The sequence below is a fragment of the Dermacentor albipictus genome, chromosome 2 (genome assembly GCF_038994185.2).
Source record: "Dermacentor albipictus isolate Rhodes 1998 colony chromosome 2, USDA_Dalb.pri_finalv2, whole genome shotgun sequence".
In the NCBI taxonomy this organism is placed as follows: Eukaryota; Metazoa; Arthropoda; class Arachnida; order Ixodida; family Ixodidae; genus Dermacentor; species Dermacentor albipictus.
The window spans coordinates 65444014-65471379 of record NC_091822.1 but is presented as its reverse complement, the minus strand read 5'-3'; the positions used below and the strand labels follow the sequence as shown (position 1 = coordinate 65471379).

The window sequence follows — 27366 nt, the reverse complement described above, 5'->3', positions numbered from 1 at the left end:
CATTCGACTCAGCTCAAGAAGCGCCATTCAGAGAGACCACGCAGACCGCCGTGAGTTTCTTCTTCACGCAAGTACTAATCCTGAAACTTGCAAGGTGACGGCCGTGCCCAGCTAAGCCTACTCGCGATCGCCGAGCCCTGCTGCCTGAGGCTCCGCTCCTCGCGCCTCGTGCCTCGAGATCCACGTGCACGCCGGGCCGCCCGACAACGGCTTTTTTAAATGTTTTTTCCCTCTTCAAACGCAGCGGCAACCTAGCATTATGGAAGTTGACCGAACGAACTCCATAACAGGAATAACAAATAATGAAGCAGAAATGAACGACACGGAGCCGACGTTCGACAGCAACAGCGGAAAAACACTACGCCAGACAGGACCATGGGTGATGCTACTAGCGCGACAACAGAAGAAGAAAGAATCCATCGCAACTTCGAAGACGCAGAAGGAGTTCTCATGCGAACTCAGCACGGGATAGAACACGAATGATGGAAAACGGCAAGCCCCTCAAAAGCCATGGGGCCACAACAACGCAAGCAAGCCACGGCCTCGCTTGCCAACGACCCCACCGCTACCAGAAAACCATTACAAGATTGTTTACAGACCTAAAGCCGGTGTGAAAGTGTCAAACTGGAAAGACGGAGTGATAGCAAGAGGATTAGCCCAAGCATGCGGAGTCACACCCCAGGAGCTCTACGCCAAGGTGATCATACAGACACAGTGGCAACAAAACTTAATTCTGGCAAGTACCGAAGAAGAGGATTGCGCACTTAAACTAGCAGAAATAACAAGCATCGATATAGGACACGCAACATACGAAGTCACACCTTACCTCAAGCCAATTCCGGGCACTGTACGTGGCGTTGTTCACGGAATAGAGGAAGGCACCACCGAAGAGCAGCTAGTAGATCTACTAGCAACAACCAACAAGTGCAAAATCCTATACGCTAGAATGCTGGGAAGATCGACGTCGGCAGTGATCACCTTCGAGGGCCCGCACGTTCCGTCCTACGTTAAAGTTGGATGTACGCTTACCCGCTGCAGACCCTACCGAAAGTCAGTGCAGTACTGCAGATCTTGCGGGGAGATAGGACACAGACAAGACGTCTGCCCTAATCCAAACGATGAACTATGTGACAACTGCGGAGAAAACAACGCTGATCCAAATAACCACCAATGCGAACCGAAATGTAAGTTCTGCGGAATGCCCCATGAAACGGCGGGTAGAGACTGTCGAAGGAAGCTGAAACCAGCCCCGCCACCGTTGAGAGTCAGGGAGCGGTCAAGATCGAGACAGAGACGCTTCTGGTACCAGGCCAGCATGGTACCTAACAACGACAACGAGCACATGATGACCATGTCACCATCGCCAGAGTCACCGAATGAGGCCGAGCAGACAAAAAGATCCAGATCCAAGTCGGGATCGCGATCAAGGGAAGGACAACAGAGCGTTCCCCGGACAACGGCAACGGGCGTGGAACACGACAACACACAGCGCAAGGTAAGCTGGGCCAACGTCGTCAGAGGGAACATTCATACGTCGAAAGAAAATAATGGCGTTCAAACCACAAGACCCTCAAGGTACGAAGACACGATAATGATTCTCCGAAAACAAAACGATGAATTGAAGCGAGAGCTAGAACAGCAAAAGAAGAAGACACAAGAGAAGGAAGCCAGCACAGAAAAACAGATCGAGTACCTGATGCGAGAAATAGAACAACTACGGAGAGAACAGACCCAGCAATCGCAAACACCCCTACCGCGGCCTTCATCCCCACCCCCACCACCATCACCAACAGAGTCATCAACAACAAGTCAACAAGTCAACAGACCAGAGCCATCCACACTGTCGAACCAAGCGGTGATAACCCAGAACGACCTCAAGACACTTGAAGACCGCATCAACGCCAACGTGACCATCATGATGGAAACCACACTGTTCACAGTAACGCAGGTTATGCAAAACACGGTAACACAGATGATACAGACTGGCTTCCAATCTCTCAAGAACGAAATAGAGAACCAGATTCAGGCTCTACAGACCAAAATGACACAATCCGGAGAAAGTTTCAGTCAACGCATTCACATGCTAGAAGAAAGAGATAATGCTCGCAAGAAGCCTAAGTACCCTGCGCGAGAAGCCAAGATGATGCAGACCCTAAGCGAACAAGATGGCGAGGCAATCTAAAGAGGAAGATGACTACAAGCAACACCCACGGCTCAAAATTTGGCAATGGAACTGTCATTCTATTCGAAGTAAGAGAAGTAACCTTGTACAATTCTGCAAGCAGTTTGACCCAGATATTATAGCCTTAAAAGAAACCGAAGCAGAAGACTTCAAGATCAGTGGTTACCTCACTCACGTCACTGACGGTAAAACGAGGACAGCAATCCTGACCAAGAAAGCCATCAACGCTCAACGACACGACATCCAAAACCACATCGAACACACCCTCGTCGAAATCGTACCCGAGAAAAAACAGCAGCAAAGCCTCTTTGTGGTAAACGTGTACAGCCCACCAAAGGACCACCTAAAGGATCTAGACAAGCTTATGAGAGAGGTGAAGAAGCTGAGCAAGGGTAACGGGCTGATAGTCGTTGGAGATTTTAATGCTCCCCATGTGGCCTGGGGTTATGCGGCCTCAAAGAAAAAAGGAGAAGACGTGCACAACGTAGCCCAACAACACCTCCTCACGCTACTCAACGACCCACAGACACCCACGCGTATCGGCAACACTGTATCTAGAAACACCAGCCCCGACCTCACATTCGTACACGGACTCAAACAGTATGAGTGAAGCTGCATGGACGAGAATCTTGGTAGCGACCATTTTATAGTGCAAACGATCATTCCGCACCACAAAGCAACGATGAAGATAGGAAAAGCCAAGATCACGGACTGGGAGGCCTTTCGCAAAGATGAGAGTGCCATTAATGCGACGATAGACGACATAACAATATGGATCAGAGGAATCGTGGAAAGAGCCGAGAAGCATACGAGGACAATCCAGCTGTCGCAAATCACCCCCGTGGTCGACCCGCACTTACTCCACCTGTGGGAGGCGCGGAGGGGTCTCGCCAAACGCTGGCAGCGTAACAAGTGCAACCGGAAACTCAAAATTCGAATCTCTAAGCTGATCAAGGAAACGCAAGAGTACTCTGAACAACTTGAAAGAAAGAACTGGCGCGAAACATGCAACAAGCTTCAAGGTACCTTAAGCAGCAAGCGCACTTGGGCGGTGCTCAAGACTCTCCTATCAAAGAAGGAGAACAAGAACGCCACAAAACAGAAAATGCAGCGACTCATACACAACCACCCGGGGAAAGAGGAAGACATTATCAGAGAAGTGAAGGAGAAGTTCCTCGGTACTGAGCGAAACATAACTGTAGATTCGCACTTCGACGAGTATCGAGGCAAGCTAAATATGGAACTGGATCGGGCCTTCACAGAAGCAGAAATCGAGAGGGCCTTGAGCAAGTTCACCCGCAACATGGCGCCGGGGTACGACAGAATAAACAACAAGACACTCCGCAACCTTGACGGACCCTCTGTAGACGCGCTCTTAAAATACATCAACGAGTGCTGGCAACAAGGTAAAGTACCACCGGAATGGAAACATGCCGAGGTAACCATGATACCTAAACCCAACAAGCCCATCAGCGTGCAGAACCTTCGACCTATATCCCTAACCTCGTGTGCTGGAAAACTCTACGAGCACATGGTGCACAACCGCATGATCGACTATCTCGAAGACAACGAACACGTCCCAAGCACTATGTTCGGATTTCGAGCTCACCTGTCCGCGCAAGACGTGTATTGCTGCAAATCAAGTACAAAGTCATCGACAAGCTGGACACGCACAGCAAAAGAGCCATCCTCGCACTTGACGTGAAAGGGGCTTTCGACAACGTGTCACACGAAGCCATACTGCAGCACCTCAACGTATATAACTGCGGTGAAAAGTATATAATTACATCAAAGCTTTTCTGAAAGAACGTACAGCCACAGTGGGGATAGGCAACTTACGCTCTGAGAAATTCGACATACCGCGAAAGGGAACGCCACAAGGCTCCGTCATTTCGCCGATGCTATTCAATCTGGCGATGAGCACACTACCCAAGCAACTGAAGCAAATAGAAGGGATTGGTCACGCAATATATGCTGACGACCTCACCATCTGGACTACGGGAGGGTCGACAGGTCAATAGCAGGACGCTCTGCAAGAAGCGGTTGACACTACGGAAAAGTACCTGGAAGCATGTGGACTGACGTGCGCACCTGAAAAGTCGGAGCTCTTGGTGCTAAGGAAGCGCACAAGAGGCCGAAAACCGCAGCAGATACCAGACCCGGTAATAAAGGTGGGAGGCATCATGATTCCGCAGGTTACGACGCTCCGCATCCTCGGACTCCTGATTTAAAAGGACGGGGCCGGGGGAGCAGAGTTGTAAAAAATTCAAAGAACAGTGCAACAAATAATCCACCTTATCAAAAGAGTGACGAGCAAAAGCCACGGACTCAAGGAAGAAGACTGCACGAAAATGATACAAGCGCTGCTCACGAGTATCGTCACGTACGGGACCCCATACGTTGACATGAAGAACAGTCAACGAGACAAAGTAAACGCCCTCATCAGAAAATCATACAAAATTGCCTTGGGTCTGTCCCCCTCCACGTCCACAGCGAAATTACTCACAATGGGAGTCCACAACACGTGGGAAGAGCTCGTGGAGGCGCACAACGTCAACCAACTGGAGAGACTAACGCTGACAAGGACGGGAAGAGCCCTGCTGCAAGATCTGGGCTACCAAGTCGAGGATGAAAGGCACCTACCTCAGCGTATCCCACACGAGATCAGAGACAAGCTACACATAAGTACCATTCCCAGAAACATGCATCCCGAGTACGACAAGGAAAGGAGACAGGCGAGAACACAGGCGCTCAAGCGCATACTCGAACGCACCAACAGCAAATAAGAAAACGTTAGATATACAGATGCAGCTGCGTACAGTACCAACGACCGATTCGCAATCAGCGTGGTCGACGAGAAGGGCGAACAACTTACAGCCACATCCATACGTGCCAAGGACGCGAGCACAGCGGAAGAGGTGGGCCTAGCCCTGGCCATCGCAACGTGCAAGAAGGCCATGGTTACCGTGGTGACGGACTCGCAAGAAGCATGCCGAAGGTATATGAACGGAAGGACTGGAAAGGCAGCGCTTCAGGTCTTGAACACCACCAAGATAGAAGCAGCACAAATCCTCTGGACACCGGGGCACGAGTCTCTCACGGGGAACCAGGCGGCGCACGCCGCGGCTCGAGATCATGCACGCCGAGCCATCTCCGACGCGCAGAGAACGCGTACCGACGACTGTGAAGAGGATGAAGAACGCATATCCAAGAAGTACTCGGATATCTTGGCGCACTACAGGAAGCAGAGGCGTCGCTACCCGCCCGCGCATAAGACGATGAGTAGGGACCAAGCGGTAACCTGGAGAAGACTACAGGCTGGAACGTACCCACACGTAACACCGCTGCACGCCATGTACCCGGGCATCTACGGGCGAGACTGCAAGTTCTGCCCGCCGGACACGCCCAACACCTTGCGCCATATGGTGCTTGGATGCAAGAATAATCGAGAAGCACAACCATCATCATCACCATCAGGCGATAACCTGCAGAAAGGGGCGGACTCGGAAGAAGAATTGGAAGACCAGTGGGAGGCTCTGCTGGTGACGCAAGACCCTGACAGCCAGCTGCGGTTGGTGAACAGGGCTCGGGCGGCGGCAGCGAGCCATGGCTACCTGGACTGAGGAGGCCACCCACCTTTGGGCTCAAGAAGCCTGGTCTCAAAATAAAGTTTATTTCTCTCTCTTCTCTACCCAATATGAGTACACATGCCCCTGGTGCGGGGACAAGCCCACGCTATATCATATTACGTGGGCCTGCCAAAAAGCAAAAGAAATAACCATAATAGAAAACCCGAGTGCGTAACAGTGGGAGAGGATGCTTTCCAGCGACATCCTGAAAGTCCAGCAAGGGCTAGTAAGGCGTGCTCGCACGGCAGCTACCCTCAGTGGGGCCCTGGACTAGGGGCACCAACCCTGCAAATCAAGATGGAAGAAGCCATCTGAAGAACCGCTAACTCCATATGTAAATAGAGCAAATAAACGTTTTTCACCACCACCACCACCACCACCACCACCACCGAGGAGAGGGGAGGCAGGCGAGAGGCTGAGGGCGGGGTCACGCGACCCCATCTTAAAGGGACAGTAAAGAGAAAAATTATTCCTTCCGCATCAGTAAATTGCCTTTCTATGACACTGAAAACACCAGTCTTACCACAATAAGACGTTTGGTAAGCCATAAAAAGCGCAAGAACGAAAGACGGGTGGCGACGCCTCCTTGAAGTTCCCGCACCTGGTCGCTGTGACGTCATGCATTTTGAAGGCATCTTCTAGGGCCTACTTAAATATATAGCGGTACAGATTGACTACATCGTGTTCTAAAGGAACCAAATATTAAACATGGCAAGTTTCCGGAACTATTACTCAGCTAACGTGACCCTAGTGGGAAAACGTATTTTGGAACCTCTGACGCACACTGACGTACCGGCGTAGGGGTTTCGGCGCCAAATTCAAATACTGATATTCGACCTTCATTTACTCATCTAATAATCTCCAATTTTTGAAATAAATTACGCCATGTGTTTGGTGCATGATAGCCTGAGTTGCTTATGCGCCATAAAACCCAATACAATACAATACATCTAATAATCAAACTATTATTTTGAAATGACTGCCTGCATGGGTTCTCAGACAATGCTTTATTAGTCTCAACTGATCTATTGTTTCGCTTTAGTGTCCCTTTAAGAGCAACTTGCGTTGGGGGCAGATTCTAGGTACGTCAGCGGCTCGCAGCTTTGTGCGTACTGTGTCTCTTCAGTACTTGCATTCCGTTGAAGCGATAGACAGCACTAATGTCACTTCGCTCTTTGCTGCTGCTGCCGCGTTTGCTCATGCCAGCGTTTTGACAGCGAGTTGCCGCAGTCATAGAGTGCGATGTGTTCATGTCTGCTGTTCGCCCCGACACAATTCCTATTACTTTTTCTTATCAAGCGAATGTTAAGAAGTTCATACGGCGGATAAAAGTAGCATCTTTAGTTGATATGGCTCTCTGCCAATTTGCTATCGCAATCGATGCTTCACCTTCCTGGTGAAAGTGCGTCTTTTCCAACTTAGGGAAATCCCGCAGAATGCGACTGGAAGCCTTCTATCGATAACGGCAACGTACCAATGTTGATAGTGCGTCGTGTCGTCACTTCCCGCTTTCTCTGCGTGCACTGTACGGAATGAAGGATAGTTTGATTTAAATCCGTAGGGTCAAAACTGAACCACGAAAGTGGTTTTTTTCAGGGCTTAATTAGCTTCAGAGGAGTCGTTCAAGTTTGGTGGGTGCTGTAGAGGGTTTAACTTGGCGAGAGTGTCTGGTAACCTCAGCTGAACGCGATCGATATCGACTTAAACTGTGTGTGCGGCTGGCAAAGCCTGAAGTTCGTGCATCCAACAACGCAACACCACTTGCCCGTCCACACAGAACGTAACTTCTCGCGTCAGTCAATGCTGCGAACTCCGAACACTAGCTCGCGGTCGCCGGCTCCTCGACGCGGTCGCCTGCCATGAACCGATTCCGAGCACCGCGTGCTTGTGCTTATAGTGTACTAGAATAATGTTCTAGTGACACGACCGGAAAGGGGCGCGCGTGCCTTTTTCCGTTGACGCCACCAGGTGTCGCCACTGCGACCTTTTCTAGCAGAGCGGCTGCTCTCATATTCGCTTGTTTTTGAGGCTGTCCGTGTTATTAAGCGTTTTTACGGACATGGTTCTTTCATTATAACAGAAAAGGATTGTATTTAACAAAGTGTTGTGTAAAGGAAGATCTTGAAGGGCACATGGAGACCCTAGTATCGACAATGTCGTCTGCTAGCGTATTCTCGCACAGTCCGGCGCTTTCATTGCGCTCGTCGTATCGCCTGTGCAAGCTGGCAATTCACCGAGCTTCTTGTTGCTCTTCTACTGCTCGAAAGCCAATATATCTGGGCCTGCCTTGCTTCTATGGAGCTATATTTACCACTCCATTTAGATCGTGTGCTTATCACTAATGACAGGAAAGTACGTAGCGACTTCGACGTTGCGCTGCTAACCCCGAGGGCGTGGGATTAAATAATGGACTCGTTGGCTGCACTTTCATGTTGGCAAAATGCAAACATGTCCGTGTTGCCGGTTATAAAACCCCAGTTGGTCAAAATTATTCATGTGTCCCTCCCCCCCTTTACTGCGTGCCTAATAATTAGATCTTTTAGTGTGTTTTACACATTAAACCCCGGAATGAATTCATTTTTGACTATGCAATTGCGCACAAACTCACAATTTTTCCCGAAATTTTAGCTCCTATAGAGAAATTCGCCGCATCTTCAGCACATACTGTCAGAGTGACGCTCGAGAAAAATCCAGGTTAGTGTTTCTTGTTATTTATTCACAGTGAAAATAGCACAGCTATAAAGGAACCCTAAATTGTGCCTTCCCTAGACATCGAGCATGTAATCCCATTATAAGTAACTATTGCTGTTAAAACACATAACCAAAAACACCTTTAAATTGTAGCATGGAGTTCTAGGAACATCAACTGAGCTTAATTTATATATTTTGATGCCTGGCGCCTTCTTTCATTACACTTATTCACGCTTTTTGTAAAGAAATGTAGCCTGGTTGTGATGTAGAAATCAGCGAGTTCTGCTGTGATGGATTTGCAGTGATCAGGGCAGCCAAGTTGATGCTGCAGCCTGGCTTTAACATAATCTAAAACATCTTAAAACACTGTCTGCGTGCAACTCAAGAAGACTAAAACAAACTATGAAGTCTTTGTCCAAGTTGATCATAAACTGGCACAGAGGGGGAGGCAGGATATGACAAAACACCGTTGTCTTTCATATGGTAAACTCTGCAAGCCTCAAATTTCCTGCTGCCCATTTTGAGTAGTAAGTTCAGGCAGGCTTCACAGCCTGTCTTAATAATGCACTTTCTCGCCACAACCAGCGATATAGGAAATTAGGCGGCTGTCACTGGATGCTGGAGTCCGAAATAACACAGCAGCAGGCTGCAACCTCGGAGTTAAAACATGTGAAAGATCATGAAAGTCACTTTCAGGCATTATTCTTTGGCATATGATGCGGCTCTCAGATTCTTATAGCAAATGGTTCGCAGCGGCAAGGGAGCGTACAACTATGTCTTGGCACAGCGCACCTCTAAAGTACAGTTGAGCAGACACTTCGTCTTCATGCCCAGTGAAATGCAGAACTTTTTTCATGCAATATCTCGAGCCTTTCTTGCTTTTGTACCTACGTTGTCCCGAAAACTACGGTTGAGTCATTGCCACAGTTAAAGTGGCACCAGAGCTTTAGGGAACATTCACTACTTGGAGCGAGCTAATTGCGAACGGTTCATTCTCCGTAAACTGTCCGTTTTCATCTTACGCAGTCTCGACCAAAATCTCCCGAAGTGGTTGGCGGAGCTGACAATCTCCCGCTCTTTCTTCATTTTCTGCGGTCCGCGCGCTCTTGCGTGGCTTCGTGCTTACCATCGGTGCACTTTCTGCGGCTGGCCTCTTCCTTTCTGGCCTCTCTTCAACATGTGCGACAGAAAGGCAGCACGTACAGTCGGGCAGAAGGGAAGGCACCGCGCCAGGCGCCAGCGACAGCTTCCCACGTGGAAGTCGCATTTCGGTGCTATTGATGATGTGGACGTAATCCCTCCAAATGTATCGAGGCTCATAGTGGCGCTCACATACTGCTGAACATAATAATTGTAACAGCGGGAACACATGCAACCACAAAGTAACAAGGACGAGACACAAGCACGCAATTTTTATGTCAAGTATGCACCAACTCGCCCAGAAAGAAGTTTAAATGAAATACCGCTGAAGATTCAGTGAGATGCTTGATTGCGGTTCGCAGATTGCGCTCGCCCATTTCTTCCGAAGTTCATTTTCCGTTGGTGCGGCGAACAATGACGCTTTCGGAGCGCCCTGATAATGGGTGTGGCAGCCCGGAGCGTAACAATGGGTGCCCGTCTTTCTTTTTGGCATCAAACCTCCTGTGCTGCATTAGATGCAGGGAGACGCCTTCTTTTTTCAAATCATCTACTGTTTTTCACAAGCATGGACACGTTGAACGTAACACGGCTCCGAAAACACACGGGATAAACAGCCGCAGAGCATGTCTGAGCCGGCTAAACCGCGCACCAGCAGCTAGAAAAAAGCACAGCAGCGCCACCGACGGCGGCTACTGGCATTTGCTTCAACCGGCGCATTGTCCCTCCCTCTTGCTCGCGCCACTAGGACATTATTCTAGTACACTATACTTGTGCTCCTCTTTGCATCATAACACAGTGTGGCCAGCAGCTGAAGAGCGGCCAAGCGGTTCGGTGGAATTAGCAAAAGCAATTCGTAAAGAATGGGCGAAACTCTCAAATCTGCTTTTTTTTAAAAGGAACTTGCAGGTGTATGCACAGGAACGTACCACCCATTGGCTCTAGACATAATGAAACGAGATAGAAGTTATGTTCATATAGAAATTCAAAAAAATCTTCACATATTGCCAAGAAATGAATTTTGGAACTCAGACATCGAATATCCTCCTTGGCTGCTTACAGTTCCTACAATCGAATTGTCAGTAGATGGGGTATTCAGCAAAAGAGAAATGTTCATTCGAGCTGCTCAACAACTAGCGCTGTACCAGATATATATGCGGTATTCAGGATACACACACGTCTATACAGATGGCTCCAGTACAGCAACCTCTTCAACTTCATCATTCATTATACCGCACCTCAACAAACAAGAATCATTTAAGTTATCTCGTGCGACTTCGTCTGCAACGGCTGAACTGTTCGCAATCCTATGTGCGATAAAATTTATATTGTCAGTAGGAGATACGCAAAAATGGGTAATTTTCAGCGATTCACAGGCGGCTCTAACATCACTCTGTAACACAAAGGGGAAAACATTCAGTGACAGTATAATATATGAAACACTTAAAAACCTCACAAAGGCAAGCGAAGCGAAACATGCAATATCATTCCAGTGAATACAAGGGCATTGCGACATTCCTGGCAACACAGCAGCCTATGCAGCAGCACGACAAGCGCACCTAAAAGATGATACGGCTCCGCTCCCAATATAAAAGGATGAATTACGCTGCAATATAAGGACAACGTCTCTCAAATTGTCTAGAAGCACTTGGTTTGACCAGAATTCTAAGAGCTCGGACTTATACCATATTGATCCATTTATTGAATTCAAATTTTCATTGTCATCAGATAGAACTATGGAAACCCTTATTCATCGATTAAGGCTAGGCACTGCTTACACAAAGCATTTCTTACACAGAATTGGCCGTGCGGAAACCCCCGAATGTGATTGTGGATTTATAGACGAAGATATATATCACCTCCTTCTAGATTGCCCACATCACGGCACACCAAGAAGCGCTAATTAAATTAGACCGCAGACCTTTCAGTTTAAGGAAACTTTTGGGCCCTTGGCCAACAACGGCCTTGCAGAAGAGTGCTTTAAAAGCACTAAAGAATTTTTTTGGAGACAGCGCCATTGCTGGACGTTATTAGCGCTTTCATTGTTCCCTTCATTTCATTGTCACTGTATATATCCATCTGTTTGTGAATTATGTTATGTTGACTGTTCTGTTGAGACTGTATGTGATAATGCATTTATACGATGTATGTACCACACGCTGACTATGACAATGTGTTATTAGGCGACAATATCTTTTGTACTTTTGAGACCTTCATCTAAATAAGTGTGGAGACATTTACATTGTATATTGTATGTACCATGTATTCCTTACGTCATAGTCTTCCCGTGGAAACGTTGCGTGATAAGTCCTGGTGCTTGTGTGAAAAGACTATGTGATATGTAACCTTGAACCCTGTACGATGTATGATGGAACCACTCAGGAGATGAGGAGTAGCCGGCGCCTTCAATTGTGCGCCAACATCTCCTTATATCATATCAATAAAAAAAACGCGCCCAATCAATATCGTTGACATCGAAAATTCGCCGGGGTCGTCCTTTAAAAGAGCCATAACGAGTTACTCCAGGGGCCATGTCTCGGCCCCGCAGTTTCTCGTACAAGACGCACGTCGGCGAGCCTTTTCTCTCGTTTTGGCGTCCGTTCATAAACCGCTCGTGTTCAACCAACGTCAACTTACCTTTTTCACTACAAGGTACGCCACGGCCGATGACCGCTGCCGGGACAGGTTACGGGGCTCGCTCATTCCTAAAAGGCACTGCGCGTTCCTCGTCGAGATGCGCCCTTTCCCTCGTCGACCCACGAAAGCTAGATTCGCTTACTTCGATTCGCATGGTGCTCTCGATGTGTGATATTTACTTCCAGTTTCTGTTTAGAAACGTCGATTTTTTTCCAGCCTTCCGTGACGCACGTACTCTAGATTAAAAATAAGAATGCAGATAGCCACAAATTAAAAAGTGAAAAAAAGAATTTATTCGAGGTCCACAACTGCATTTCGTTGCCGTTACTATCTTAAAGGGGTACATTAACTAAACACAAACAGTAGAACAGTTTTTACTCGCGAAATAATTTTCAAAGCAGGATATTTTGTTAATTTCGCCCTGATAAGCATGGAACTGTTGCCTCTGCTGCAGCACAGTTCCAACCTGACGAGCTAATCAGGTAATGCCATCTCCGGCCCACGCAAATGCCCTTACGGCTTCGCAGTATGCTTGGACAAGTCAACGTGGCGGACTGCTTCAAGTATAAGAGACTTGCAGGCGTCGCGAGTCTTGCCCGATGCACTAACCACAGCATCGAGAAGTGAGTCACTCGCGGATAGAGCGTGAAGTGCCCGTCTCGAGCTGTCGTCCACTGTAGCGTCCAACACGCACCGCACTGCGTTGTTGAGTGCGGTGCGATTCCTGTTGAGCGCACTCAGAACTGGATGCATATCTATCGGCACATGGACCACCGAGAATTCGAGATTCAGGAACACAAAATTTTTTTTCAAGGAGCGCGCTAGCATGCGCGGATCTTCTTCTGCCAGACAGTTCTCGAAGAACTTGAGTCGCTGCAAGGTACGGTTGGCTTTCAGCACGGCTTCAAGGGCCTTGACGTCACTATGCTCTAGCGGCTGCATGAATTCTGCTTCGCAAAGGCTTTTGTTGCGGGCTATGCTGCTAAGAAGTTCGCTGGGGTACGAGTAAGACATTCGACGCGGGCGTATCTCAAGCTTCTTGAGTGTCAGTGTGACTTCCAAGAAGGACACGAGCGCTTTGACGGCCTCCGCGCTCTTCGCCCATCCAGGAAAGTAGACAACGAGTTCAGTGAGCGATGAGCCGGTCACGACTGCCGCAGAAAAGAATCGCGTGATAACTTCAGTGCGGTCACGATCGTACCAGAAAACGCAACGGGACGGAACGCAGTGCTCTTCTCGTTCCAGACAAGAAGTCCATTCCTCGAGCTGGGCTTTGCCCCATGTTACTTGCAGTCGAGCGAAAATGTCTGCCGTGAGGGGCAACGGCGGCCTCCAGTCTTCGTGGATGACAACGCTGCCGAGATGCACGCTCTCAACCGTGCTGTTTCCAGAAAGGGCTCGCACAAAGTTAGACACGGTGTATTTGGACAACCAGCTCAAGGACAGGTCCAGACGCTTTATGGTAGTGTTCTGCGACAGGGCCGCAGGTATGCTACAAACTCCGGGATCGTGAATCAAGTTGCCGCTTAGAGATACTTCTTGAAGCGTGTCGTTCTTCTCGAGAAGGTAGCCGACAAGTTCCACGCAAACGTCATTGAGTTTCATGTCGGTAAGCTTGAGACACTTGAGGGACTTGTTGGTGCGGAGCGCCAGGAGGCCCTCCCTCAGAGTTTCGGGGCGACTGCTCCCATCGTCAAGCCACAACTCCTCTAGCACGTCGTTGTATTTCAGGGAAGCGAGTATGATAGGGGCAGCGTCTGGATGATGCAGATTCTTCACGGTTAGGTCCCGCAACGTCTTGTTGCGCGCCAACGCTGCTGCTAGGAGATCAGCACTCTCCAGCGATAACGGTTCGCTGTTCAACAGTTGGAGTGATCTCAAGCTCTGAGAGGCACCCAGAGCGCCGTATACTTTCTTTGCGACCACGGGCGCCACGGTGCCGAGTATTAGGCGGCGTAGGTTGCTACGACCACTTATCGCTTCGGCGAGGCTGTCGGCGGCAGCGCGGTCAAGTTCGAATGGTGTGACATCCAGTGATTTCAGTCGAGGAGTGAGCGGCCACAGGACGCGCGTCTCGATTGCGCAATCCACCGGTCTACCACAATACATGCGCTTTCTATGAGCCTCAACTTCTACGAGACCCGTGCTGGCCTGCAGCGCTTTACTCAGCACTGCAGGGAAGTGCATCAACGGAACAGTCTTGAGGCCAAGGACGAGTTTCTCGATGCAGGCATGATGCCTGAGAAGCCAATAAATCAAGCAGGAAGGCTCCAAAAGGGAGGAGGCTGTGGGTATATTGTCGATTCGGTCACTTCGTACGCAGTTCAACGTAAGCACGCCGGGGGCGTGTTCGACGACCTGCACAAACGCTGCCCAGAGGATTTCGTTCAGTGCTGGCAGTTGCCCCGTTAGCCAGCATGTGGCACTGCCCACTGTGCTGCCGCAGGGCTCGTGCAGATCCACGCCTCGGACCTTGAGCCTGTTCAGTAGCTGCTGGAATCTTGTCGAAAGCCGGACAGAATCCAGGGACGGGATGGCGCACTCCAAGTCGCGGAGGTTGCTGGACGCGGACTCCATCTTGTAACTTGGTCTGGAATGAAAACAGTCGTAGTAGTTTTAGCTGTGGATGTCGCTCCATCCTCAAAGAAGGTGCGCTCGCGGTACCACTGTTTCACGAATTAGTGAACAAGGCTTGCGTCGGGGAGCCGATGCTTAAATGTGTTTTAAACCATAATCGTCGGTGTCCAGACTGCTTCCACTGAGGTACGGCTAGTTAAACAGTGGAACCTACAAACAGCCGACCTAGACCTTACTTACAACTGAACATATACACGATCACAAAATTCAAGCAAGTTTGCTATTGTCTATGTTCTGTACAATGACGAAGCAACACAGCAACACATGCACATGTCATCCATATACACATATGACATCAAGTATAACAACTGCGGAGGTGACCATAATGGAATTAGAATACGCGTAAAGCGTATTCAACCTCGAAAGGACACTGCGGCAAAGCCCACAAAAGCACACTGGAAAGTCGGAGAAGACCGGTGCTTAGAGCATATGCTAGACACTTGAAGCTATCAATAAAAGGGCCACTAGCTTATAAAGAATTCACAGGACAGTGTCTTCCGACAGTTCATGAAACTATCGAAAAAAACGACTTAAAGAAGGGCGGTCTACGACATCCCCATGCATGGTGCGGCAAAAATCGCGCTGAAAACTTAATACGAGAATGGAAGACACTCTCCAGGCAGCACCGCCGTACACCCGAACAGAACATGACCTTAAAAGATGTTATCTGGTAACAATAACTGACGCAAAAAGAGCGAGTCAAAACTTTGGTCGCAAAAGTATGGACAAGGCATTTAAGCACCACGAGGAGCATGTAGCAATGGAGCGACAGCACTACAGCCAGAATTTCTAGGCCTATATGCAGGCCGTGGAACCACGGGACGACCTACACAAGGCTGTTGCATTCCTAACAAGTGAAGAATAGACTCTCGACATAACAACAGGAATAGAACTATACACAACACACCACTTTGAAACGGTAAAAGCAAACTACTCGACACCACTGCACCAACCAACAAACAACGGGATGTGACGCTGCACTGCGTCACCGCACAGTGAGACTTCCTCCGGACAAATCTCAACGCAAGAATTAAAGGACGCCTCGATCGGAGATTTAAAGAACCAGAAAGCACCAGGCCTCGATGATAATTCATATAAATGTCTCAAAGCTCTCTAAGAAAAAGCAATAGAAACGCTACTCAACTGTTTCAACGGCACCCTTGCGACACGAGACATACCTGGAGCTTGGAAAGAAACCTGAATATAGTTCATTCAGAAACGCAAAGGGAAAGCAGAAAATCACATCAATGGCCATCGTCCAGTAGCTGTCCTCAGCAACATCTTAAATATATTCAGTATACAACTCTAAACCGCAGATTACAAAACTGTAGTGAAAAAAAAACTATGCAGTGAATCCCAAAATAGCTTCCGTCCAGAAGGACGAACAAGTGATGACAGTTTCGCTCACACCCAAACAATCGAGATGAAGTGCAAGGAAAAATCGCAACTCTATCTGGCCTTCCTAGATATAGAAAAGCGTGAAACCGTGAAATTGGATCAAAAGTTTATTCAGTTACTGCAGTCACATCATGAAGAATGCACAGTAGTTTATTCAATCGATGGAAAGTTAAAATGGCAGAAAGTTAAACTAAAAGCCGGATTAAAACAGGGAAGGCCTTTATCGCCTACCATATTTAATACCTAGAAAAATAGCGCTAAAAGACGAAGGACCTGGCGTGAGACTCTCCACCACAGCAACCGACCGCCAAGAGGTGTGTGTACACGAAAATCTCGTGCCTGGCATTCGTTGACGATAATGTGTTTCTGCCTGAGTCGGCAGCAGACCTACAGAAGGTGTCTGTTCCTCAGTTTCGGCTGTGCAATGCATCAGGTTCAGCAGACAAAAAGCGTAATTGATCAGTCTAAACACAGAATATGAAGGACTGACATTCACACTAGATGGAAATTCTATAACAAATGCAGCAACATTTAATTATCTTGGAACTGAAATGTCCGACAAAAAAAGCAGCAACCTTCGAATACAAACTGATTCTGTAATAAAAAACTCGAAGCGTCTAAAAGGCCCAGTATGTCACGTATACCGACATTCGTACAACCCTTATTCAGTGTGTAGCACGCCGGAAAACACTCACAGTCCCAGCAACAACATGCGCATATAACACACCAACATGCTCGATCCAGACAATAAAATGTCTAGACAGGCAAGAGCACGAACTGGGGCGATGGCTGCTGAAAGGAAACATTTTCACAGCCAATGGCGCCATAACAGTCGGAATGGGCTTGTCACCGTTTGAAATTCGAGAAGCAAGGTCGAAATTACAATGCAGGCATGGGCGGGTTGAAATTTACGCCCGAAGCCAATTATAGCCGCCGAATATGTCTACACCTGCGGCATAGGGGCCTAAAGAGCTTCTGGATGGAACGACTCGCCTCTATCGAAACAATATTCGGCTGAAACACAACGCTCCTGCAAACCAAAAGTGAAAGCAAATGGAGTAAAAAGGTAAACAAATAGATAACACAGTCCAGCACAGACATCTGGCGCACAGCGACCGCAAAGAAAGACAATCTATCGTGCTATGCGAAGCATAAACTGGAACCTGGCAGTGAACCATACTATAGGGGGGACTGTGATGTGTGTACTGCGCGACACGGTGCGGTGTTTGGAGACTGTGATGTGCGCGCGCTGAGGTGAATTCTATGCTTGATGGAAAACGACAACGTCGATGAGTGTCCCACCCGTGAACACGTGGCGCAAGAAAAGAAACTAAAAGAAAAAAAAGCCAATCCAATCAGAAGAAACCGCGGAGCTTCAAGCAGCCAATGAGCAAACGATGAATCGGCCGGAGCGACAGAAAAGCGAGGTGCGCTGGCAGAAGGGAGAGAGTTGCAAAAAGCGACGCCAGGAGAAGGTCGGCCACCGGACCGGGAGTTGAAGAGAGGCCGTCGGGTTGCAGACCCGAGCCACCGGGACTTCACCAGACCGGGGCAGCCTGCCAACCCGTTCCGGTGCGTCGCCACTCTACCAGATCGTGAACTCCTGTCCGAGGCCGGCGAGCTTCTGCGCCCGTGGGCAGAACGCGAGCAGTTGGGCTACGGACCCGAGTTCTACGCCCAGCTGCCTGGCCACAAAGCCGCCGCCTTCTGCTCGTGCAGCCAAGACGCCTGCCTTCCCTCTCCAAGCCAGAACTGCCGCGCTCTGGTCGCCCGGTCAACGGTCTAACACCTCCGACCTTTGGCGAAACCGACGCCACTTCTCTCGTCATCTTGTCTCCGCTTACTCCACGTCGAGACTATTATGCGTCTTCACGGTCGTAGTCAGCCCGGACTCGCGTAATGTTAATACCATCCTAGCTCTAAGTGCATTTCTTGCCGTGATGTTTCATTGAGCGTTAATTTTAGGGTTTTTTATCCCCGTTCTAGTTTTATTAAAAGTTTGTGTGTGCGTTTTTAAACAAACGGCTTTCTCCTCAATTGGGTTCTCGGAGGCTCCGCCTCAGAGAACCGTCTGAACCTTTAAACAAAAGAACCTACATCATAGGGAAAGACCGGGCGCTCTACTCTTGCAAGCTCGCACAGGATCTTAGGCCACTCAACAATCACGTCTTGCAAGAATGCCCATGCCTGCATGGTAAAGACCGAACTCCGTCAAGTCACACTTAACTCCGGGGCCTGTCCGGTCAAATCGATCCGGCATAAATCATTCGGGTTCTGCCAGCGAAGAGCCTATTGCTGCTGTGGGAACGGCTCTGCAGGCCGGCCGGGGTAACGCCCGACACACCTCCTTTGCCAACCGCGCACGCCTGAACTCCACCGCTTGGACACCCCGATGCGCATAGTGCACCCCTCGCCGATCCGTGCTCAGGACCCACGAGGAGCTCAGCCAGATCTACGGGCTTCAGGCATACATTACAACCTGCCCATGCATTGTGATTTCGACCTTGCTTCTAAAATTTCAAACGGTGTCTACCCTTGCGACTGTTTGCTAATAGAAACCACCAAGCTGCTTTCGTTGCCATGCCAAGCCTCTCAGTGAGCGATGGCAAAGGCGGCTTGGCTCGTCTTGGCGCGGCGCTTCCCGCGACTCTGGGTAATGGGGGATTTTTTCACGAAATTCTTGTGAAACACGACGGTACAAGAAACAAAAACGAACTGTGAGAAACAGCAAATAAAAAAAACATGTACACATTATTGGGAGTGGCTAGTCTGCCGGCATGCGGGAGAAATATATTTTCCAAATGCTCCCAGCAGTAGAGTCTGATTGGCTCACGGAGTCACATGGCAACCGCGTCACGTGTCGCCTCATTCTAGCCCCTGCGCACTCTACACGTGAGATACGCTGCCGTCGGTATGGTCGTCATGACACGTGGCTCGTCAGATGGCGGCGAATATTCTTTACCACAGTGTTCGTGTTGTTAGCCAATGACGAAAATAGCTTTGAGTCGCTCCCCGAATCGGAAGGGAAGCGAAGGTCAGCACTGCAAGAGGCGAGGAAGGCAGCCACGGAATTTTCTGACAGTCGACCCCTCGCCGTGAGCGAGAAGTTCGCGACGTTGGAGCAGTTGGACGAAAGAATGTCGAGATGCAGCGCAAAAAAGCGGGTGCATCTGTGGAAACGCGGACTATCGTGGAAGCGAGAAAACGAATGGAGAAGATCGCATACCGAATGCGAGAGTTCCTGAAATATTATAAACTCATGTATTGTTGCGTTCATCGCCGCTTTATTGGGCAAGTTTATCGAGGCATTGCGCCCGAGAATGCAGCTTTGGGAGAAAGTGCATTGTTCCCAGATTGTGGCTACCCGCAGGAATACGGGAGGTCTTGTAAGTAGGCTGAACACCAACCCATGGTAGCGGCACTTTTCGCAAGGCATCCGGCAGTTAAAATGTACTGCGGGCAAAGTGCACCCTGCGTTGACACACCAGCTGCCTTCGCGCGAAAAGATGCCTTTTTTTCATTTAACGTTGCTACAGAATCGAGTTGTAAAAATACTGTGGCCACGAGAGGCACCGTGGCCAGAATTGGCACCTAGCGGCAACGCCAGTCGCAACTTTCACAAAGCTTTGTATTAAAGTCGCAGTACGGGGTGCCAGCGGAACCCAAGCATCTTCGGCTACTCCCCCCCTCCCCCCCCCCCCCGAAATTCCCACTCGCACGGGGCCTAGATCGCCCTCAGTGCGTGTGCAACGCGCGGATCGTGGTCGACTCGATCCGGATTGAGACTAGCGTGACCGCATACCGACGCCCGATCGGTGATCGAGGCTCGCTCCGCCAGCCAACCGAACTTCGCAAACTTAATGCATTATTGGTTGACTTGACCGTCGGGAGATAGAGAGAGAAAACATTTATTTATCATGAGTTTGGGCGACTTCCTCGCAGGGTGGAGCCCTTAGTTCAGGGCCCCATTGGCTCGCGCCACTCCGCGCGCCCGCCGGATCAGCCGTCGCTGCTCTTGCGGGTCTGAGCTGGTCAGCGCAGTCTACCAGGAGGAAGGGGAAGGTGAAGGAATAGGGGAGTAGCCCGGAGGGCGTGGGCTTTGCTCCACAATAGGGACAGTATGAGGGATATTGTGTGGGGTGGAAGAGGAAGTCGGCGTTGTCCAAGCAGGTAAAGGGGAACTGAGCAGGCTCCGTCGCGGCTGGCGTGTTGAAATCGAAACGCCATTCTCCCTGCTACCGCTTAGCGCCAGTCAACGGAAATCCCCTGAATTGAATGAATGAACTTTATTCCTCTTTTAAGAGAGGGGAGGGGCCGGGGGGAGAGAGGGAGGTTTAAGTACTCCAGTCCCAGCAGGCGTCCGTCACCACATCATGTGGCTGGAAGTCCGTCTATCAGTCGTGGTAGGCCTCTGCTACCTTCTCAGCCCACCTCAGGTCTCGGTCCTGTAGGGTGGGATCGGAGTTGCCAGGGCTGTCTCCCAGAGCTCCTCGCTACTAATTATTGATTTTAACAGCCATTCCTATTCCACGACCTCAATTCAAACTGATTACCAGTTTTCCGTCGACAGAAATAGAAGTTTGCCGGTTATCTCCCGGCTTGCGACAGGATGCATAAAATAAAATTTTACGAGATTCGCAAGGATGCCGGCAGATTGCCGAAGAGTTATTTATGCCGGCACTTCCCAGCATGCGGATCCCACGCACGGCAGGAATCGGTGTAAGCGAAACTTTCTGTGCTGTTTGCAGCACTTGACGATGCCGTGATGCTTATGGCGAATGTTTAAGTTCTTCAGTGTTAAGTGCAGCACGGGAATAATGTGTTGGTACTAAATGTTACATTGCGTGCACCACTTGTGTTCCTCTACGTACTACACATAAACACACAGTGACGTGTGTTTGTTTGGGGCGTTTTTGAGCGCCGTTGTTCGTGGCCTGCAAGAAGATAAGTAGTGCCACTGCCTCACACGGGGCGTCGCATCGTGTAAGCGTTAAACGTTAAATGAATTATGGAGTTTACGTGTCAAACCCAATATCTCATTGTAAGGCACGTCGTAGTGGGGGACTCCGTATCCAACTCGACCACCTGGAATTCTCTAACGTGCACCTAAATCGAAGTACACGAACTTTTTATGCGAAGCATATTACGAGGGCTCAACCCAGCTCCTCAGGCGCGGCGGTGACCATGAAATCACGTGACACCGTGACGTCACGACAGAGGAGAAGTGGCTTTGGCTCAACTCTTGCAAGACGGGCTGGGTGGGAATCGAACCAGGGTCTCCGGAGTGTGGGACGGAGACGCTACCACTGAGCCACGAGTACAACGCTTCAAAGCGGTACAAAAGCGCCTCTAGTGAATGCGGTGTTGCCTTAGAAACGCGCTGTTTCTAAGGCGTGCGTCTCTTGCTCAGGCGCACATTTCGTTGCCGCGCCGAACGCTGCTTTGCTCGACGCTCACCGCGTCCAATGCGGGGCGCGTAGTCGCTGCCCTGTAGCCCATTGTCTTACACCCCTTGGCGGGTCGACGGGAACGCTGTCGCGTTCCACTCTTGAAGGCGAAGAAGTAATGCATGAGTTGTTTCTTCGTCTAGCCGAACCAAATATAGCCAAGCAACAGCAGTTCACCAGGCTAAACAGTGGTTCAACAACTAAAATAAAGGCTAGTGTGCTTCGCATCCTGGGCTTAACCTTACCTAAGCCACAGCCATTTTTTTGTTGCATTTCACTTCCGTTTACATGCCGGTCGGTGCCAAGAGCGAACCAGTGACCTCTAGCAACGTCGTAGTCATAAAGCTACAGCGGCGGGAACCCCCCCCCCCCCTTTTTTTTTCACAGGTGTATTTGGGTATCCTCACAATAAACCCTAGTAGTTGGCAGTCAGCGTTCGTCCTGTGTTCCTCCCTTCCGTTTATTTTGCGCTGTGTTCCCCCATGGATTCGTGCCAACTAGCTCGCATTCACACGGTTTTAAGCGTTGATTTTATAGACCGCCGCTTCCGTTTTGTCCCCTAGGTGCTGAGGGGTTTACGTCTGCATGGTCCGCGTGAGTTGTCCTCTTGACAAATCTTCAGGGAGTTTATTTTTCAAAAATAGCAGAAAAGGTTCCGTACCGTAACTCGAATTTAAATTGATTCATCGTGACCGGAACTGCCGTCGTGTCCTATATAGTAGTAGCGTCTCCTTGCATTCCTCTACCCGTTACTGCATCCTCCCTATCCTACCGTGTGTTAGGACAAAGGTAAGCTTATGCAATGCTTTTGCCGGGACTCGCGTCTAGATAGTATGTCGGCGGCGCCTAGGGAGAGAGAGAGAGAGAGAGGAGATTCTTGATGATGGGAAGGAAAGGTTGGGGTAAAGTGCAGCGCAGTAACTGTCTCTCAGCAGAGGACACCTCAACCGCGCTGCACAGGGGATAGGGAACGAAAGTAGGGGGAGAGAAAGAGCACCAGAATTTAGGGAGCTCCACAGGCCATCGTGGCGAGTCGGTGGAAAGTGTTGGAGGAGCTTCTCGTGTCGTCTTTCCTTTCAGCCACGTTCCCCCTCTGAACCACACCACCGACACTGTGTGCCAAACAACATCAGTAGTGGAAAAGTCGAAGGAAGAGGCAAAGAAAGCTTTGCTAAAAAGAAAAGCCGGCGGATGCCACGCCCTGCGAAAATTGATGTTACGCGAAGCAGTGTGCTGGTGCCCTACCAAGTTAACGAAACGACCAAGACGTAGGCGGCTGCTTCATGGCCAACATGACACGCATGCCATCGCACTCATGTCCTGACCCATCATTTATGTTCGCCATACACTATTGTCATACTATGCCAATTTTGGTACATGCCAAGGCGTAGGCGGCCGTTTCATTATCTACATGACACTCACGTCATGACCTATCACTTGTGTTCGTCATACACTCTTGTCAAACTACGCCAATTTTGGTACGTACCAAGTTAACGCAAGGACCATGAGAGTACCAAGACGTCGGCGGCTAGATAGACAAACAGGTATGGTCAAAGGGGCAAATTTTCGCCAAGAAATGCTTCGCATTGAAAAAATTCCAAGACTAGTTGATTGCACTGTTGGACTCGCGTTCTGCCTTACGAACGCAACTAGCCGTGCCTACTGTGAGCAACTGAAAGCTTACAAAACCCTGGGGTGCCACAATTATCTGAGGAGCGGCTGTTTGCAGATGTGCGAGTTCCCATCGGGCATGGAACCAAGTTGACGCGACATTTATTGAAATGCCGTTATTGTGCACTTAAATGAGCAGAGGACACAGTACATGTGTTTAGCAAAGTTAACTTTAGTATTTAAAGTTGGCCTGAGACACACGTCGCTTTCATGCAAATTATGCACGCACTATTTTTAATTCTGCAGTGCGGTGAACATCACCTTTGATATTACTAGGCTACACTGTGCTCATGTAGGTCGTGCAGGATTTTAAAGCAGATCTTTCATTGCCTCTTTTGCCACTTTCCCGCTGCTGTCATGCACGCCACGTCAGGGGGGGTTGAGAGCTTGTATATGCATGAAACGAGCGTGGTAAAGAAGGGGGGAGACGCGCGAAACTCTTTTGATCTTTGTACCGTGTAGATTGTGCATAATCCCCTCAGGAGCTCACTGTGCTTCGCCACATTAGCCTCTTGACAGCTCCAATTATCCGTAACCCCCTCAAAAACACTGCAGAAGTTGCAGCGCTTAACTTTCTACCAACGTGCAGGTCCAGCGGAAAGCTAGATGGAATGGGCGGCACGAGGGGGGGAGGGGTAGAACCGACGCTGTAGCGAAACGAGGGAAGCCCCGCTCTTCGGGCGGCTAGGGGCGAGGGAGAATAAATAAAAGGTCACGTGAGAAGGCAAGGAAGCGCTTGTACTTGACACGGTAGCGGTTGCACGGATACTGGATGAGCTGAAATTCAAGGTACGGCAGTACGCTTTCGCTATCTCTGAAAACCCTCTCAGACCCTCTCAGAGGTTCTAAAATATGGCGGACAACAACGCTTGAAAAAAAAAAAAGCTCTCCCTTTGTATTCTTTGTGCTAGCAGACAAACAGCAGTGGTGCACGCAAGCGTTCAACATCAAATTATCACTGTCACGTTGACGGAACTTTGAAGAAATTAAATATACGCCGACAGCATCACCGCTAACTATTGTCAATCAAAGCAAACAGCACAGAAAGCTTCACTTACATCTATTTTCACAGTGCGTGGGACATCCATAATTATTAGTGTGTCGTCAGTATTCAAGCGGTCAGTGTGTGTGGTCAGTTCAATGCGGCGAAAGCACTTAGCATATGTCAACGTTTTTAAAGCGAAGCTTTTTTTGCCTCCTCCTTCGACTAAAGCCCCTCCATCCACGCGCCACCACCGCTTTCTTCAGTAGCGACAACGTTTGTTGTGCGCTGCCTTTCCCCCTCACACCAAATCCGGTTCCGGTATTTCCGGTTCGGGCGTTTCCGCTTCCTGGGGTTGCGCTGCGGGAATTTCCGCTTTGACTGCTGTTCGGCAATGGTGAGACGCCCGCACGTGCTTAGCAGAGCTGTGGCAGTCACCATAAGAAGAATGCAAAGGTGAAAAGCTGTTGTATTCCGCTGAAGTAGTAGTTCGCGGTCGCTGTTTTCCAAATGCACGAAAAACGGCAGTGGTCTCCAAGCGCCCAGGCACTAGATTCCACTGTACGTTGTCCCTCGTGTCGCAACCCGCCGCAGGTTGACGCGAAGCAGCGAACACGAGCAGATCGCTTGTTGCAATAGGCGGTGGTTCTTGGATGGAATCGCATTCACAGTTTCAACCGCAGCTGGTGCAATTAAAGCCGCTCCATCGACGGGAAAGTGAACAACGCTAAAATACATAGCGTCACTTGCACTCGGAACAGGAAGCTGCAGCTACGTAAGTTCCGCTTGACGCCGGAAGCTAAGGCGGTGAGTGGGAGAGGAGCGTGGAGGAGGAGGGGCTTTACCTTCGACCATCCCACTGCTGCTGCTGCTTCGAACACCGCGTCGGGGTGTCATTGTGACGGGCGCGAGCCGGAGGAAAGGAGACCGAAAAAACTCGTTTTCACCCCACCGCGACGAATGTGCACAATGCCCTCTTTAGTTCCCTGGCCATCGCCACTTTGGCCTCTTGACAGCCGTAAGTATGCGTGACTCCCCTCAGAAGCATTGCAAAAACTGCAGCGCTTCCCTTTCTGCAGACGTGCGATGTCAGAGGGCGCGAACGTGGAACTGTAGAGAGGCAGTTTACATAGAAGCCGGGGGGAGGGGGGCGAGGTGACATCAGAAGGCAACAGCGGCTTCGGGGAAGCAGGATGGGCTTAAGATCAAGGTAGGGTAAAGTACGTTGCTACTATTTCTCAAAATAACCGCCATGCAAATATGTCAAGCGCGCAACTAAAAGAGGGCGTGCAGAAGCAGAGCGGTACTAATTAAAGCGCACCGCAGTGTCCAGGAGACACTACGGAAGCGGTCGACCGTCAAATCAACACTTCTGTGCCCGCCGCGTTAGAGTTGCAGCTGTGGCATTGCTACAGGTCGTGGATTTGATCCTAATTCGGCAAGCGCATTTTGACGGGGGCGAAATAAAAGACGCACGTGCAAGTAGGTTTGGGACACGTTAATTAATCCGAAGTCCGCCACTATGGCGTGCCTCATAATACGTGTGTGGTTTTGGCACTTACAGCCCCATAATCCAACTCAAGTGTAATACTTCTGCCACAATGCCATGCGAGGCAATGACAAAGCTCAACTCTTTCAGATGTAATAAAATATGGCGCCCAATAACACCTCAAGCGAACACCTCTGCCTGTGTGTTCTTTGTACTATGCACACAAACAGCAGTGGTGCACGCAAGGTAACGTTTAACATCAACGCACCACTCTCCTATTAGCCTAAACGTTGAAGAAATTAAGCTTTCGCCGTCAACATCACCGCTAATTATCGTAAATCAAAGTATCCAGCACGGAAAACTTCCCTTACATCGATTCTCACAATGCATGGGATCTGCGTAATCTTAAGCTCTGCGATCTTCTTGACCTTACTTCACGTACAGTCCACGTAACTCTCCGGACGCGCACAAACTTTGTACTAGACATTTTCATGAGTGAGCAAGCACTTGCGGCAGTGCGCACATAACGCAGCAACTTGCGTAATAATTTACGGGTAATTTATTAAATCTGCAGGGTGGCATCAGTGGTATATAACGGCAGTGCGTGCCACATATGCATGTGGTATGCCTCCGACGCTGCGGCAATGACACGGCGAGCAATGCTGCTGCCACTTCGATGACCGAGTTACATATGCGTGGTATGCGTACCACCGTGTTTAACAATGACACGGTTATGCACAGTAGGAGATGATAGACGAAGACACTTACCAAGCCGAGCCAGAACTGCAGCAGATGGTGTATGGAAAATGCGGCTCCAATCGCGCAATGGAATCGAGCAATCACACGCGGGAAACTCAGGATCGCTCAGGTGAAGGTTCGTGGCACCATTCCTGTTTACATCGTATGCACTCAGGTGCGACACTACCGAGCACGACGACCTGACAGGACCATGTGCGGGGAAGTGACGAGGTAACGCGGGAACGGTCTCTTCCCGCGAGAGGGCGTATGAGTGAGCGTGATTTTCATGACGTCAGAGTTTGCAGTGATTCGATCGCACATGCGAAACAGGCGCCAGCAGTCACGTTGCCTTCGAGATTGGCACAAAATACATGTAAATAAAAGCGCGCACACAAATTTTATTTTATTTTATTTTATTTTATTCAAGTGAAGCTTTATTTACCTCTTCCTGGGACCTTCTCACTGCTGCAGCTGCTGTCAAGCACACCGCTTTGTGTGTGTGCGTGAGGGGGGGGGGGGTAGGAGCGTGCGTGTACATGACGGGGTGAGTCAGGACAGGCGCCCCTAGAAACTTCTCACTCCCGCGTCGAATGTGCACAATGCTCGCTGGAGCTCCCTGGCCATCGCCACTTTAGCCTCTTGGTAGCCGTAATTATGCGTGACTCCCCTAAGAAGCATTGGAGAAACTGTAGCGCTTCCCTTTCCACTAAGGTGCGAGTCCAGAGGAC

The 27366-nt window shown here is 49.6% G+C and overlaps 1 protein-coding gene across 2 annotated transcripts in view; it reads right to left on the bottom strand.

Annotated features, from left to right (window-relative positions):
- Positions 1–12582: 12582 nt before the first annotated feature.
- LOC135903268 (NLR family CARD domain-containing protein 3-like) overlaps positions 12583–27366 on the bottom strand; it is a 36758-nt gene continuing 21974 nt past the window's right edge. Inside the window, exons 1-2 of one of the 2 annotated variants that reach the window (XM_065433683.1) lie at positions 26669–26778; positions 12583–14866 (exon numbers count right to left, since the gene is read on the bottom strand). In XM_065433683.1, coding sequence (XP_065289755.1) covers positions 12790–14853 — 2064 coding nt within the window. In that variant the 5' untranslated portion in view covers positions 14854–14866; positions 26669–26778 and the 3' untranslated portion in view covers positions 12583–12789. Of the gene's footprint in view, positions 14867–26668; positions 26779–27366 lie in introns of those variants that run through there. The other variant, XM_065433682.1, reaches the window with a different exon arrangement.